Source organism: Achroia grisella, unplaced genomic scaffold (assembly GCF_030625045.1).
Source record: "Achroia grisella isolate CSIRO2021 unplaced genomic scaffold, CSIRO_AGI_Agris_v1 utg1111, whole genome shotgun sequence".
NCBI lineage: Eukaryota > Metazoa > Arthropoda > Insecta > Lepidoptera > Pyralidae > Achroia > Achroia grisella.
In genome coordinates this window covers 314060-324919 of record NW_026712581.1, presented here as the reverse complement: position 1 = coordinate 324919, position 10860 = coordinate 314060, and the positions used below count along the sequence as shown (strand labels likewise).

General features: G+C 29.9%; 2 protein-coding genes across 4 annotated transcripts; one reads left to right on the top strand and one right to left on the bottom strand.

Moving 5' to 3' along the window:
- Positions 1 to 2: 2 nt before the first annotated feature.
- Positions 3 to 2290, bottom strand: LOC131849566 (leucine-rich repeat protein 1). 2 transcript variants are annotated; one of them, XM_059199661.1, is made up of 5 exons: positions 2161 to 2290; positions 1427 to 1906; positions 1246 to 1337; positions 837 to 991; positions 3 to 459 (listed from the first exon to the last, which is right to left on the bottom strand). In XM_059199661.1, exons 1-5 carry the CDS (start codon positions 2270 to 2272, stop codon positions 48 to 50), a joined length of 1251 nt encoding a protein of 416 aa, XP_059055644.1. In that variant the 5' UTR covers positions 2273 to 2290; the 3' UTR covers positions 3 to 47. The 2 variants fall into 2 exon arrangements, with proteins under 2 accessions (XP_059055644.1, XP_059055652.1); XM_059199669.1 differs by having other exon boundaries at positions 1427 to 2130; positions 2161 to 2289.
- Positions 2291 to 2668: 378 nt separating this feature from the next.
- LOC131849553 (G kinase-anchoring protein 1-like) lies at positions 2669 to 10380 on the top strand. 2 transcript variants are annotated; one of them, XM_059199650.1, is made up of 7 exons: positions 2669 to 2824; positions 2983 to 3161; positions 4140 to 4256; positions 4378 to 4567; positions 4958 to 5263; positions 8399 to 8538; positions 9907 to 10380. In XM_059199650.1, exons 2-7 carry the CDS (start codon positions 3003 to 3005, stop codon positions 9940 to 9942), a joined length of 948 nt encoding a protein of 315 aa, XP_059055633.1. In that variant the 5' UTR covers positions 2669 to 2824; positions 2983 to 3002; the 3' UTR covers positions 9943 to 10380. The 2 variants fall into 2 exon arrangements, with proteins under 2 accessions (XP_059055633.1, XP_059055625.1); XM_059199642.1 differs by lacking the exon at positions 9907 to 10380 and adding an exon at positions 9170 to 9339.
- Positions 10381 to 10860: the final 480 nt, after the last annotated feature.

Here is a 10860-nt window from a genome sequence, read left to right as displayed (position 1 = left end):
GATATTTTAATACATGAATAAAAATATTTTATTTATTATATAAATAATTACCGCTTTCGACACTTACAGCAAAAGTAACATTCAAAATCGACAGCACTGTTTCTATTATTATCAAAAACTACAATTCGAAAAAAATCTTTTAATTCAAATTTTTTATTTATATACAACTTGTCATTCACGACTGGAGCACCACACACACACATATTTGCATCATCCAAGAACTGGACTAATGTCAAAGGAATAAGATTAGGTGCATAGTAAAACTTGTTTCTTAATACAACCTCAGATGACAGATGTAGTAAACTGCTTATGTAACATTTCCAATCACTATTTCTATTTAATTCTACTGAAACATCTGTATGATGGAAGCTGTTAGATGAGAGATCAATATATTCCAAATGACACTGCATTAGACTGCAGGGGAGTGCTGACAGCTTATTTTTTGAAATTGTTAAATATCTGAAAAAATGAGCACACAGTATTTGTCACAGTCCATGGTAAATGAAAAAAAAAATGGTAAATCTTATGGTAAAACAAACTTAATTAGAATTTGGGCCATGCAATTTAATTTTATGTTGCTTAACCCTTATAGATAAATATTGGGATGAATGACTAGCTTGTTGTATAATATGAGAACAACTACATTTTGCACAAAGGTGTACACATGAAATATGTCAATAAAAAAAATTATTAATAACATACCTAAGCAGCATGGCAAAGTGAGAAAAGCCTTGTTTAAAAATTTGAAAATAGTTGATACCTATTTATACAATCAGCATTGCCAACATCCAGTGTAGTTGTATATAGGTAGAAAGAAGTAAGTAATGATAATTTACCTCAAACAGTTTATACGACCTAGAGCAGCAGGCAATCGCTGTAGCAAGTTATTGTCAAGCTTCAATGTGACTAATTTTTGTATTTTCCAAATTGATTTTGGCAGACTTTTTAAGTTATTTCCTGACAAATCCAGGAGTTTTAACATTTTTATAAGCTGTAAATACACAATTCAAGAATAAATTTGATTAATTTTCTAATATAATATAATTCACATAACTATATTATTATTATAATAAAAACAGATATATTCTTTATTCAAATAAACTTGTACTGAGTTTTGAATAGTCATATTTTTTATTGTACCACTCATTCATAATACAGACTCATCACAAGAAGAATGAGCAACAAATTTGTGTGTTGCTCTTTTAAATAGATGTTTTTTTTATATAAATGAATTTTCATATATACCTGAGGACCAAAGAGCCACCTCCAATCAACTTTTTCTTTTGCACCAAGTTTATTGTTGGCTACATATAATTCACTTAAACACGGCATTCTACCTTTAACACATAAATATTAATTAATTGTTTTTATAATATGAATATTTTAATAATACTAATATAAAACTATTACTTAATTTGAAACTTACCAAATTCTGGTGGAATATTTTCAATTTCATTGTTGCTTAAATCAAGAATTACTAAGTGTTTCAATAGTAAAATTTCTCTACGAAAGTTGCACAGTCTTAGACCATTAATGTGTAGAGTTTCTAATGTACGTGGTAGTCCTTTGGAAGGGAATTCACTACGGTCATTAATTATAAGTTTGGTTGGAACACTGTCTTTGGTAGTAACACTAATATTACACAAATTAGACAATTGTTGCTCCTTTACATCCCCAGTCACGCAGGATTTCAATAGTCGCATGAAACATTTCAACTGGATTGATTCGCCTTTTATGCACAAATCGTGAGGTGGGTCTTCAAACCTCAAAGTTGCTTTACCTTCACTTAAACATTTTACAAAAACTTTCGTCATATTCTTTACACGATATTTGATTCCAGTTTTATTTAAGGACGAAAAATGTAATAAAAAGTATTCATTTTGTTCTGTAAGTTCCTTGCCTAAAGCTAATGTTGACTTTAAATATTTGCCGCTGGTTTTTACGTTAAAATTACTGTGTAATCTATTTATAATACATATTTGACATTGTAATTTCATGGTTAGTAGTTAAATTGATACAATATATTTAAATAAACTTGAAAATATTTTTTAGTACTTTTAAAACATTAATGAAAAGAAATAACGGAAAACGGAATAACGATATGGGATTGCGAACAAATATTCAAAACACCTAATCAAAGAATATACTACTCAAGAGCACCTAATTCAAACATGAAATAAAGGAAGATAAACTTTAGTAAACCACAGATCTGTAAACTAATGTCGCGCTGACAACATACGTAAGAATATAAAAAAATATTATTATTTTCCATAAATAATCGATGTTTTTAATTCATAACATTTTAATATTAAATATAAAACCATAAACATAACAATTCTTGTATTAAATTTTTTCACCCAAAAAAATAAAAATTACTACATGCACGGAATCTGCAAATATGTATTTTGGTGTTATTTAATACAAAGTAGGTATTGTAAAAATTATGTAAAAGTTATAAAATTAATCTTCTAATATAAATCAATATGACTCATTAAATTAATATTGCAGGTATAGCACTGCCCCAACTACAGTTGGTGACATTATTTGAAAATTTAACATTTTCCGAGATCAGAAACAGAAGAAGAATCGTCCTTTATTTCAAGGTTGGCAACCCTGATATGGGCATATCCACAGATAAATAAAGACAACGACAAATAATAGATATATATACCTATTTCATTACATACTTGTATGTGCTCTATTCTTACCTACTCAATTAAAATTTGTTATTATATTTTCTCAGATATCCTGAATATCACCATAATAATAATCCTATTGAAATTGATAAGTAATTAAAAATTTGTTATCGGTGTAATTGAAGCAGGTATAAGATTTTATGGACTCAAATATTATGTATTTATTGTGTTGAATAAAAAAGATACTGTTGTTTACATAAATATGTTTAAAACAATAAAAATATTCCGAACAGAATTTTAATAATGTCTAAAATTTAGTTTCTAATATTTTTATATTTTATAATAGATTTAATTCGATATCGAAAAATGGCAGCATTAGTAGTGCAGTCGCGTTTTGCTGGTTTGAAAATTGAAGATGATGATCATTCTTCAACTGGGGACAGTCAGAAGTCAAAGAAAAGTAAAATAAACACTGCCAAGAAGGCTGAACCCCCAAAAAAAATTAAACCCAACAACAAGTCCCAGGTAAGTTTAAATACGATGAAATAATAAATACTTAAGCAACAAGTTTCAACATAAAAAAATATTTTATTTAAAGTTATAATATGCACAATGATATAATAAATTAATTATGTTGTAAACCTCAGCCTAAACTGTCTGTATAATTGTACCTTTAGTTGTTGATAAACAAATTGTGATTTAGTATTTTTAAACAAAATTACTTGGTTCAGTACTATTTGTAGGTATTTACATTAATCTTCAACAGTTGAAAGTAGAGTACAGGAGGAGTAGTAGGAGGACATCTCTTACTATATCATGTCCCTAAAAGTAATGATGTACTTAGATTTTAAAGAAAATATTTTAATTTGATATATTCCCAATGTAATGTAAAAATAAAGTAACAATTGGGCATTGGTTAAAATCAACGAGATGAGGTGTGTAGTAATCAAGTCAAGAAGAGAGAAATTTGTAGGTGTCTATTTCTGGTAACTAGTTTAATTTATCTACCCCATTATAGTGAGATGTTTGGTTTGTGTGGTTCACAAAAAATCACCTAAGCAGATTCTGTATATTGTTTTGACCCACAGGCCTTGTTTTGTGAGAGTCATAATTTTCTTAACATTATTTTGTCTATCATTATTATTTCTAGTACTTCTTTATTATATGTACCTGTGACACTGCAATGTATGCTTTATTGTACTCACAATTGTGAATGTTCTAACAAAAAATGTTCAGTAAACATCAGGTTATAGAATGCTGTCCAAGGTTACTACTGAAAGTTTCTTTATTAAAATGATGATGATGATTATCCTTTATATTTAATGTAGTCCTTTCTTGTATTAAATTTTTTTGATCCACTTTCTTGATCTCTCTTGATCCACTTTGTTATACCTATACTCTATGGTTGGTAGTTTTGGTTGCATAACTAAAATATAAGTTTTGCTTCATCAATAAATGTATAATTATTTATTTGGTTTATTATCCCACTTTTTACTTTTATAGACCGTTCCTAAGAAGAAGAAATCCAAGCAGAACACTCCATCTGCAGAGCAATGGGAACAGTGGAAACAGAAAGATGAAGAACTTGTTGATGGTAACTTTGAGACAGAATTAGAACAGGTATGGTACCTATGTAATCTCTCGAAAATCTATTTATTGAATATATAATAAAAAATTGAGATTTTTGTCAATCTAAATTTAATTAATTAAGGAGTCATATTGAAATCAATAATAATTCCAGGCTATAATTTTATCTAAACTTGATTATGAAGCAAAAAAGGATGGTTATAAACAAATAAAAAAAGAAGCAGAAGTTAAGAAGAAAGTGGGAGAGAACAATGATCGAGCAGGCTCTAAGAAATTAAGAAAGAAAAATGTCATGAGTCTGGACCAGTTTAATGATTTAGTGAATGCTGGTGATGAACCTAAATGTAAGTAGAATATGTGCAGTTTAATTCCACAAGATTCAATTATTTTTATTAAGTTGGGGAAAAAATAGATAATAACTTATGGATTGAAACATGTTTACACACAAAGATCATGTTTTAATATGAATACTCTTCCTTGGTACTGTACAGACAGATACAGACTAACTATAATTAAATACCCCACATATAATTGACTGTTTTGACAAAAAGCTATGATAGTGAGGGTGAAAATAAAAAACAATGACACATACAGTTGTATGCATATTCAATAAATGACATATATAAAAAAATATTCAGTTTTATTATATGAAATATATAGATATCTAAGTATTTATTTAGTAAGTGACTCTTTCTGTAAAAAAAACATCTTGTGAAATGTTTCTTTTGTTACAGTTATACATGATGACAACAAAGATAATGATGAAAATCCCATCTCTATAAGCAAAGATAAAGAATTTTTTGAAAGGATTAAAGATGATGCTAAGAATGAATTATTAAAAGTCAGAGTCAATGATAGAGTTCGATATGGACAAACTTTACCAGATCGAATAATTTCTAAGGTTCACTATGCAGATGCGCTTGAAAAAAAAGATATTGAAATAGCTTCTTTGAGGCAAGAGATCACTACACTTAAACAGGAACTCTGGACAGTTAAGTCAAGAAATAAAAAACTATGCAATATTCTTGGACAGGGGGAAAGTGAGTTACTTGTCACCAAAGTTATTAATATTTACAGTCATGAAATGTCAATAGTGTTTTTCTTTCCAACTCAGTAATTTAATAAAACTATAACTAATTCAAAGTAAGAATTTACAAACTTCATCATTTAATTCCAAAAATACATTTTTTCCATTATCTATCCCTATTTTTATATGATTCACATGTCATCCCATAAAATTATACTTAAATACCTACACATCTGTTGTATATTAAAACAACTTGTTTTATAATGCGATATAATAATAATGAATAAATATCACTAATATATATATAATGAATATAACACAGCTCCATCTAGTCCCATTTTATTTTATTTATACATATGTACTATACATAGAAAATACCCAGACGGATACAAACAATCATACTCATGAATACAAATGTTTGCACTTGCGAGGAATCGAACCCGCGGCCATCCGAAGTAAAGCGGTGTGCTAAACCGCTAGACCACCGAAGCCGTCATATAATTTCGTAAGTTTCACCGCTGCCTCATATATGTCTCCGAAGTAGAGTGATTAAAGTAAAGATAAAGAAGCCTTTATTTCTGCACTTTTCAATACATTTTCTTTTTTATTTTTGTTACATATGATGTTCATTCCTATTGCACAATTGTTGAGTAATTTGGTTTGGTTTAATTATTGATATTATATCCCACAGTACAGAGTGCCTTATGGCAAAGGCCTCCTCTATTCCTTAAAAAATATTAAAAGCAATACAATTCTGTAAACAAACATAATATTTATTGTTTAGCATATCATCTCAACACAAAAAAAAACCCACTACAACAGCCCATGTTTTGCATCGGTATGTTAGACACGGCAGAATGCAAGTATTAAATGTCTTTCATCTACTGGCTATTCTTTTGTGTGTTTCTTTATCTGTCTGATCTCTACAAGACACCATTTGTCCCAGGTAAACATACTCTTCCACATACTAGAAGTAGGGTTTTATTAAGCGGGAGAAAATTGTAAATGTATACCCTAGTTAGTAGCGTAATCCACGATTGATTGCCAGCTGGATCGTAAAATTCTTCCTAAATCTTTGTTTGTACCTACAAAACTCTTGACATTATTGGTATAGTTCACGTAGGGTTTGCCTCGACGCTAATACAAACAACAACAAATTCGTAAGGATGATAGATAGGATTCACTGGTCAAGTCATTGACAACCTCCAAATGAATTGCCTTGGTGGCAAGACCTACGAAAATGCATAAAGAAGTCTTTGTTATACGGTTACCCTTTCTCCACTCAAAACATAAAAAATATATAAAAAGTAAATCCTACTGTAACCAGTGCTTGATATTATGATGTACTTTTTCAATACTTTGTTTATTGTTGACATTCATATTTTATGGTGTGTATATACAGTGACAATAAAAAATATTACTGGTTGTGTGACGGTCACATCCACTTAGTACTAAAGCTGGAAACCTTTTAATGTTTAGCTCTGACCCAATAATTATGAAAAGGTGTTTGATGCAATGAAAATGTTAATTTTTAAAAAGTAAGAAATAATGTCGTTTTTGTTTAATTTATGTTCAGCATCAGGTATTACAGCAATATGTAATTACAGCATTATCTAAATCAGGAGTCGTATAAAATGTCGAGCAACTCGCGTGCCTCATACACTTGTTATCTCTCTATCATTTGAAATGGAGGTATTTTTTACGGATGATACGGCATACGCCGGCGGGTCACCAATGCAGGCTGGCACCGAGGCACTATCCATTTCAAATTGTCTATACCCGATAATAATTATATTTGTTATATACATTATTTTTCCTTCTTATCTCCTCTTGCGATTTTGTCAAGTATATGTTTATTAGACTGATCCTCATCATACTTATTTCTTTGTGACTGCCAATATTTTTCTTTCAGACAGAAGGCAGATTTATATGTACATATGGGTATGGGATTTTCATCTTTACTCTACATTATTTCTTTTAGGGATCAGCATTTATTTATCCGGTAGCAATACTTTTGTTAATTTCTTTGGCCATAAGTTTTCCGGGGAGATAATTTGATTTAGATAAACATAGTATTTTATAATACTATAAGCTGTTTCCATCGATTTCTGTGTTGTCTTTTGTAGAGTTAGTCATGAGCTTTGTTATTTGATTATTTAGTTTGTCTTATGTAGAAATTTTAATTTAAACTAAAACACCTGATTTAAATTTATTTATAATCAGATAATTTCAATAAAATGCATCTACTATTTGTTTAAATGACAAATAAAGAAAAAAAAAATAGTAAAGCTTAATTTATTTTTTTCTTTATATGTATACTTTTTTGAATTGGCAAACATAGTGTAGGACGCCCCGCAGTTAGGTGGAGCGATGACATACGTAGGGTTGCGGGTAGTAAGTGGATGAGAAGGGCTGAAGATCGTGCCCAGTGGCGTGCCTTGGGAGAGGCCTATGTCCAGCAGTGGTTTGATGATGATGTATACTTTTATATAGTATACATAAATAGAAAAAAAATAGTCAGTTTTTTTTTATTTTTTAGGCATGGTAATGGCATTCCATTACCATGCCTAAAAAATAAAAAAAGGTCCATTCTCCTGCGCCAACGGTTTACACTGGCGGGGCATCCATGGAGGATGATAAGATGAAGATAAGGTCAGGTCAGTTAGCCCATCGTGACAAATTCACCAGGAATTTATCATGATGGTTTCCAGGGAGAACCGCGTGGAGGTCAACCTGACATGGTACATGCTAGTAATATGGTCATGGGTCCATAGTACTAACAATCCCCTTACCCCCAAAATAGTCAGTTGTACTCAATGTTCGACGACAGCCTTGGTGGTCTAGCGATTTAGCACACCACCCTACTTTCAATGGTCGTGGGTTCGATTCCACGTATGCTACATACTTTTGTATTCATGAGCATGATTCTGTGTATCGGTCTGTGTGATTTCTATGTAAAAATGTGTATGTATTTACAAAAAAAATGTATCCATGTATTTATATCAATTGTCCAATATATACTGTTAATTATCCTGAGATATAATAATATTTATAAACTATTATTATAAGTATATAATAATAGTTTATAAATTATATAGTTAATAAGGATGACACATTTTGCTAACTATGGTATTATTCAATGTTACAGTGAAAGATAAAGCGGAGGTGTTAGTTGAAGTGGAACGGTTGCGTGCTGTGCAGGCAGAGCTTACAGCCGAACTGGCATCTTTACATACTGATCTTGAAAAGGAACGGTCCAAAAACACAGATCCAAGAGCTAAAGATAAGGTAATTAAAATACTTTCTTCATATATTACAATATAATAAAAACGCAAGAAATGATCTAAATCAGCTATTTAGAGAATTTGTCTGTATGTATCTTCATGTCGAGACAATTGACCAGATTTTGTATTTGATGCATCAGACGAGGTTAAAAATGGACATTTATACGTATAATTAGTAAAAATCACGGGATCTTACCACGTTTTATATTTATTTGGCGAAATATCGGGAACTCAGCAAATAAATATAAAACGTGGTAAGGTCCCGTGATTTTTACTAACTATTATTATACGTATTAATAATAATTAGTAAAAATCACGGGATTAATGACCGCGTCAAATTTAAAACAGTATATATATATAACAGGACATTTGTTTTATTATAATTGTAGAAGGGATCACGACATTGCGCTGAATATCTATAACATTGAGTTGAACGTAGAGTTATTAATAATTATTTCAGTTAGTCCAAACCTATCGGTCTGGGAATATACAATTGTGCACAGAGTTTTTAAAAATCTATAGAAGGGATCAAGAAAGCAAATGGAGACTTAATATATTCTTGAATACAAAACCGCATGAAAAGGCTAGTTGCATAAAAATATATAGTTAGGTTACTTTTTTTATACTTATTTCAGAGACATCATACTAAAAAGAAAATAATTCGTTTTGATGTATCTTCTGAGGCAATTTTATCGAAAGAATCGAGTACAGGACCTGTATAATTCAAGAACAACAAGATATTGTATGAAATGATATCCAAAAATAGTAATAAAGATATAATAAATTTCAAGGTTTTTATTTTAATACAGTTTATATGGCTTTATATATGGTGTATACAAGTATTGAGTAGAAAAATTATACACAAAACATAGCAATTAGTTAGCACGTTCAGGTGGCATGACTGTTTCGCCGATGACTGTGGAAAGATTTTCATGTTCATATATCTATAGATTACAGTTTCATAAGATGGCAGGACTGCATTCTGCTTTAAAAGATTGCCTTCGATTATCCTGGAAGTAAATGCGAGAGTTTTGTCGTTATCGTAATCCTCGTAGGTATTGTAAAAAAGTACAGCCACATTTCTTCCGAACGGTAAACAATGTATTCCGGTGTAATCTTGAAATAAATAAGGATGTTTCACTTGCTCTTTATTATCCTACTTATATATCTAGAGCAAAATATATAAAAAATGTAAAAACTGTGTATCATTCATGAAGACTAATGGTTATCTGTCTTTTAATTATGTTTTATCATGGTCATGGTTTGTTGATTACTAGAAGCTATATTTATAAGTTACATACTAATTTAATACATAATTCAAAAATATATTTTATTAAATTGGAAGTTTGACGTGATGTTCTTTTTTTTTCAGAAGAAAAAGGGTGGAAATAGCGATAAAGATAAGTAGCGGAAAATGTAAGTGATTTGTAACAAGATAATTGTAAAAATTTTCACTTTTATTGGGATGTCACAATTATTAACCTAAGACTTTCAATTGTGAAAAAATAACTATGTATCTTTATGCAAATGGATAAAAAATATAGGTGATGCTTAGTGTCACTATGAGAAACTATTATATACGTCCATGAAATCTGCATTGCAGGAAGGATCTCTTTATTTTAGTCTTTTTATACTGTTAATTTATAATTTTTATTATGTGTATTGTACTCAAGTAGAATTGTGTCACACTATTGTGGACAATATCACCTGTACCTTATTAGTTTATACTTATGATCTTCCAAGCATTTCAATTTAGAGTTTAGTTTGTAAATTGTGTAAAATTAATATTACTTTTGTCTTACCTACTGTCAATTTTTATCGACTAATTATGCTTTACTTGGGCGTGGCATTTAAATTGAAACTCGGTGTTGACTGTGACTGACTGTGAAATTTCTGCAATCTCATTTCTTGACGGTTGTATGCAAGGAATTAAAGTCACTACCGAGAATTTCTACTTTTGCGTTAAACATTCCTTGACTGACGAGTTGATAGTAGTAAAAATAGTTAACCGAGAATTCAAAACAACATTAGTGTATCAAAACGGTAACTTTTTGTAACCATCTGAAGAAAAAAGACTCGAAGAGTAATTTTACACACTGCCGAAGAAAGTATGTTAATGTAAGGCAATCTTTTTAATAAAAAGTTCGTTTAGGTGTGTATCCACATAATAGTTCATATTTTACCTATATAATGTACCTTTTTGCATAAAAACGTACTAATGATACTGAAAATGTGTATGTATTGTCGTCTTTTAAATATTAATAATATATTTTTATACTGAGGAAGATATAAACTTTTTCAATATAAAAATGATTTTTTATAATGT

Bases quoted from the DNA above. Each gene is read 5' to 3' on its own strand.
- LOC131849553 (XM_059199642.1), top strand. From the start codon at position 3,003: ATGGCAGCATTAGTAGTGCAGTCGCGTTTTGCTGGTTTGAAAATTGAA. The intron at 4,568-4,957 runs GTAAGTAGAATA...CTTTTGTTACAG, and splicing joins TGCTGGTGATGAACCTAAAT to TTATACATGATGACAACAAA. The intron at 5,264-8,398 runs GTGAGTTACTTG...TCAATGTTACAG, and splicing joins TATTCTTGGACAGGGGGAAA to TGAAAGATAAAGCGGAGGTG.
- LOC131849566 (XM_059199661.1), bottom strand. From the start codon at position 2,272: ATGGAAAATAATAATATTTTTTTATATTCTTACGTATGTTGTCAGCGC. The intron at 1,907-2,160 runs GTGCTCTTGAGT...AGTCAACATTAG, and splicing joins TTATTTCATGTTTGAATTAG to CTTTAGGCAAGGAACTTACA. The intron at 1,338-1,426 runs GTAAGTTTCAAA...TATGTGTTAAAG, and splicing joins AAATATTCCACCAGAATTTG to GTAGAATGCCGTGTTTAAGT.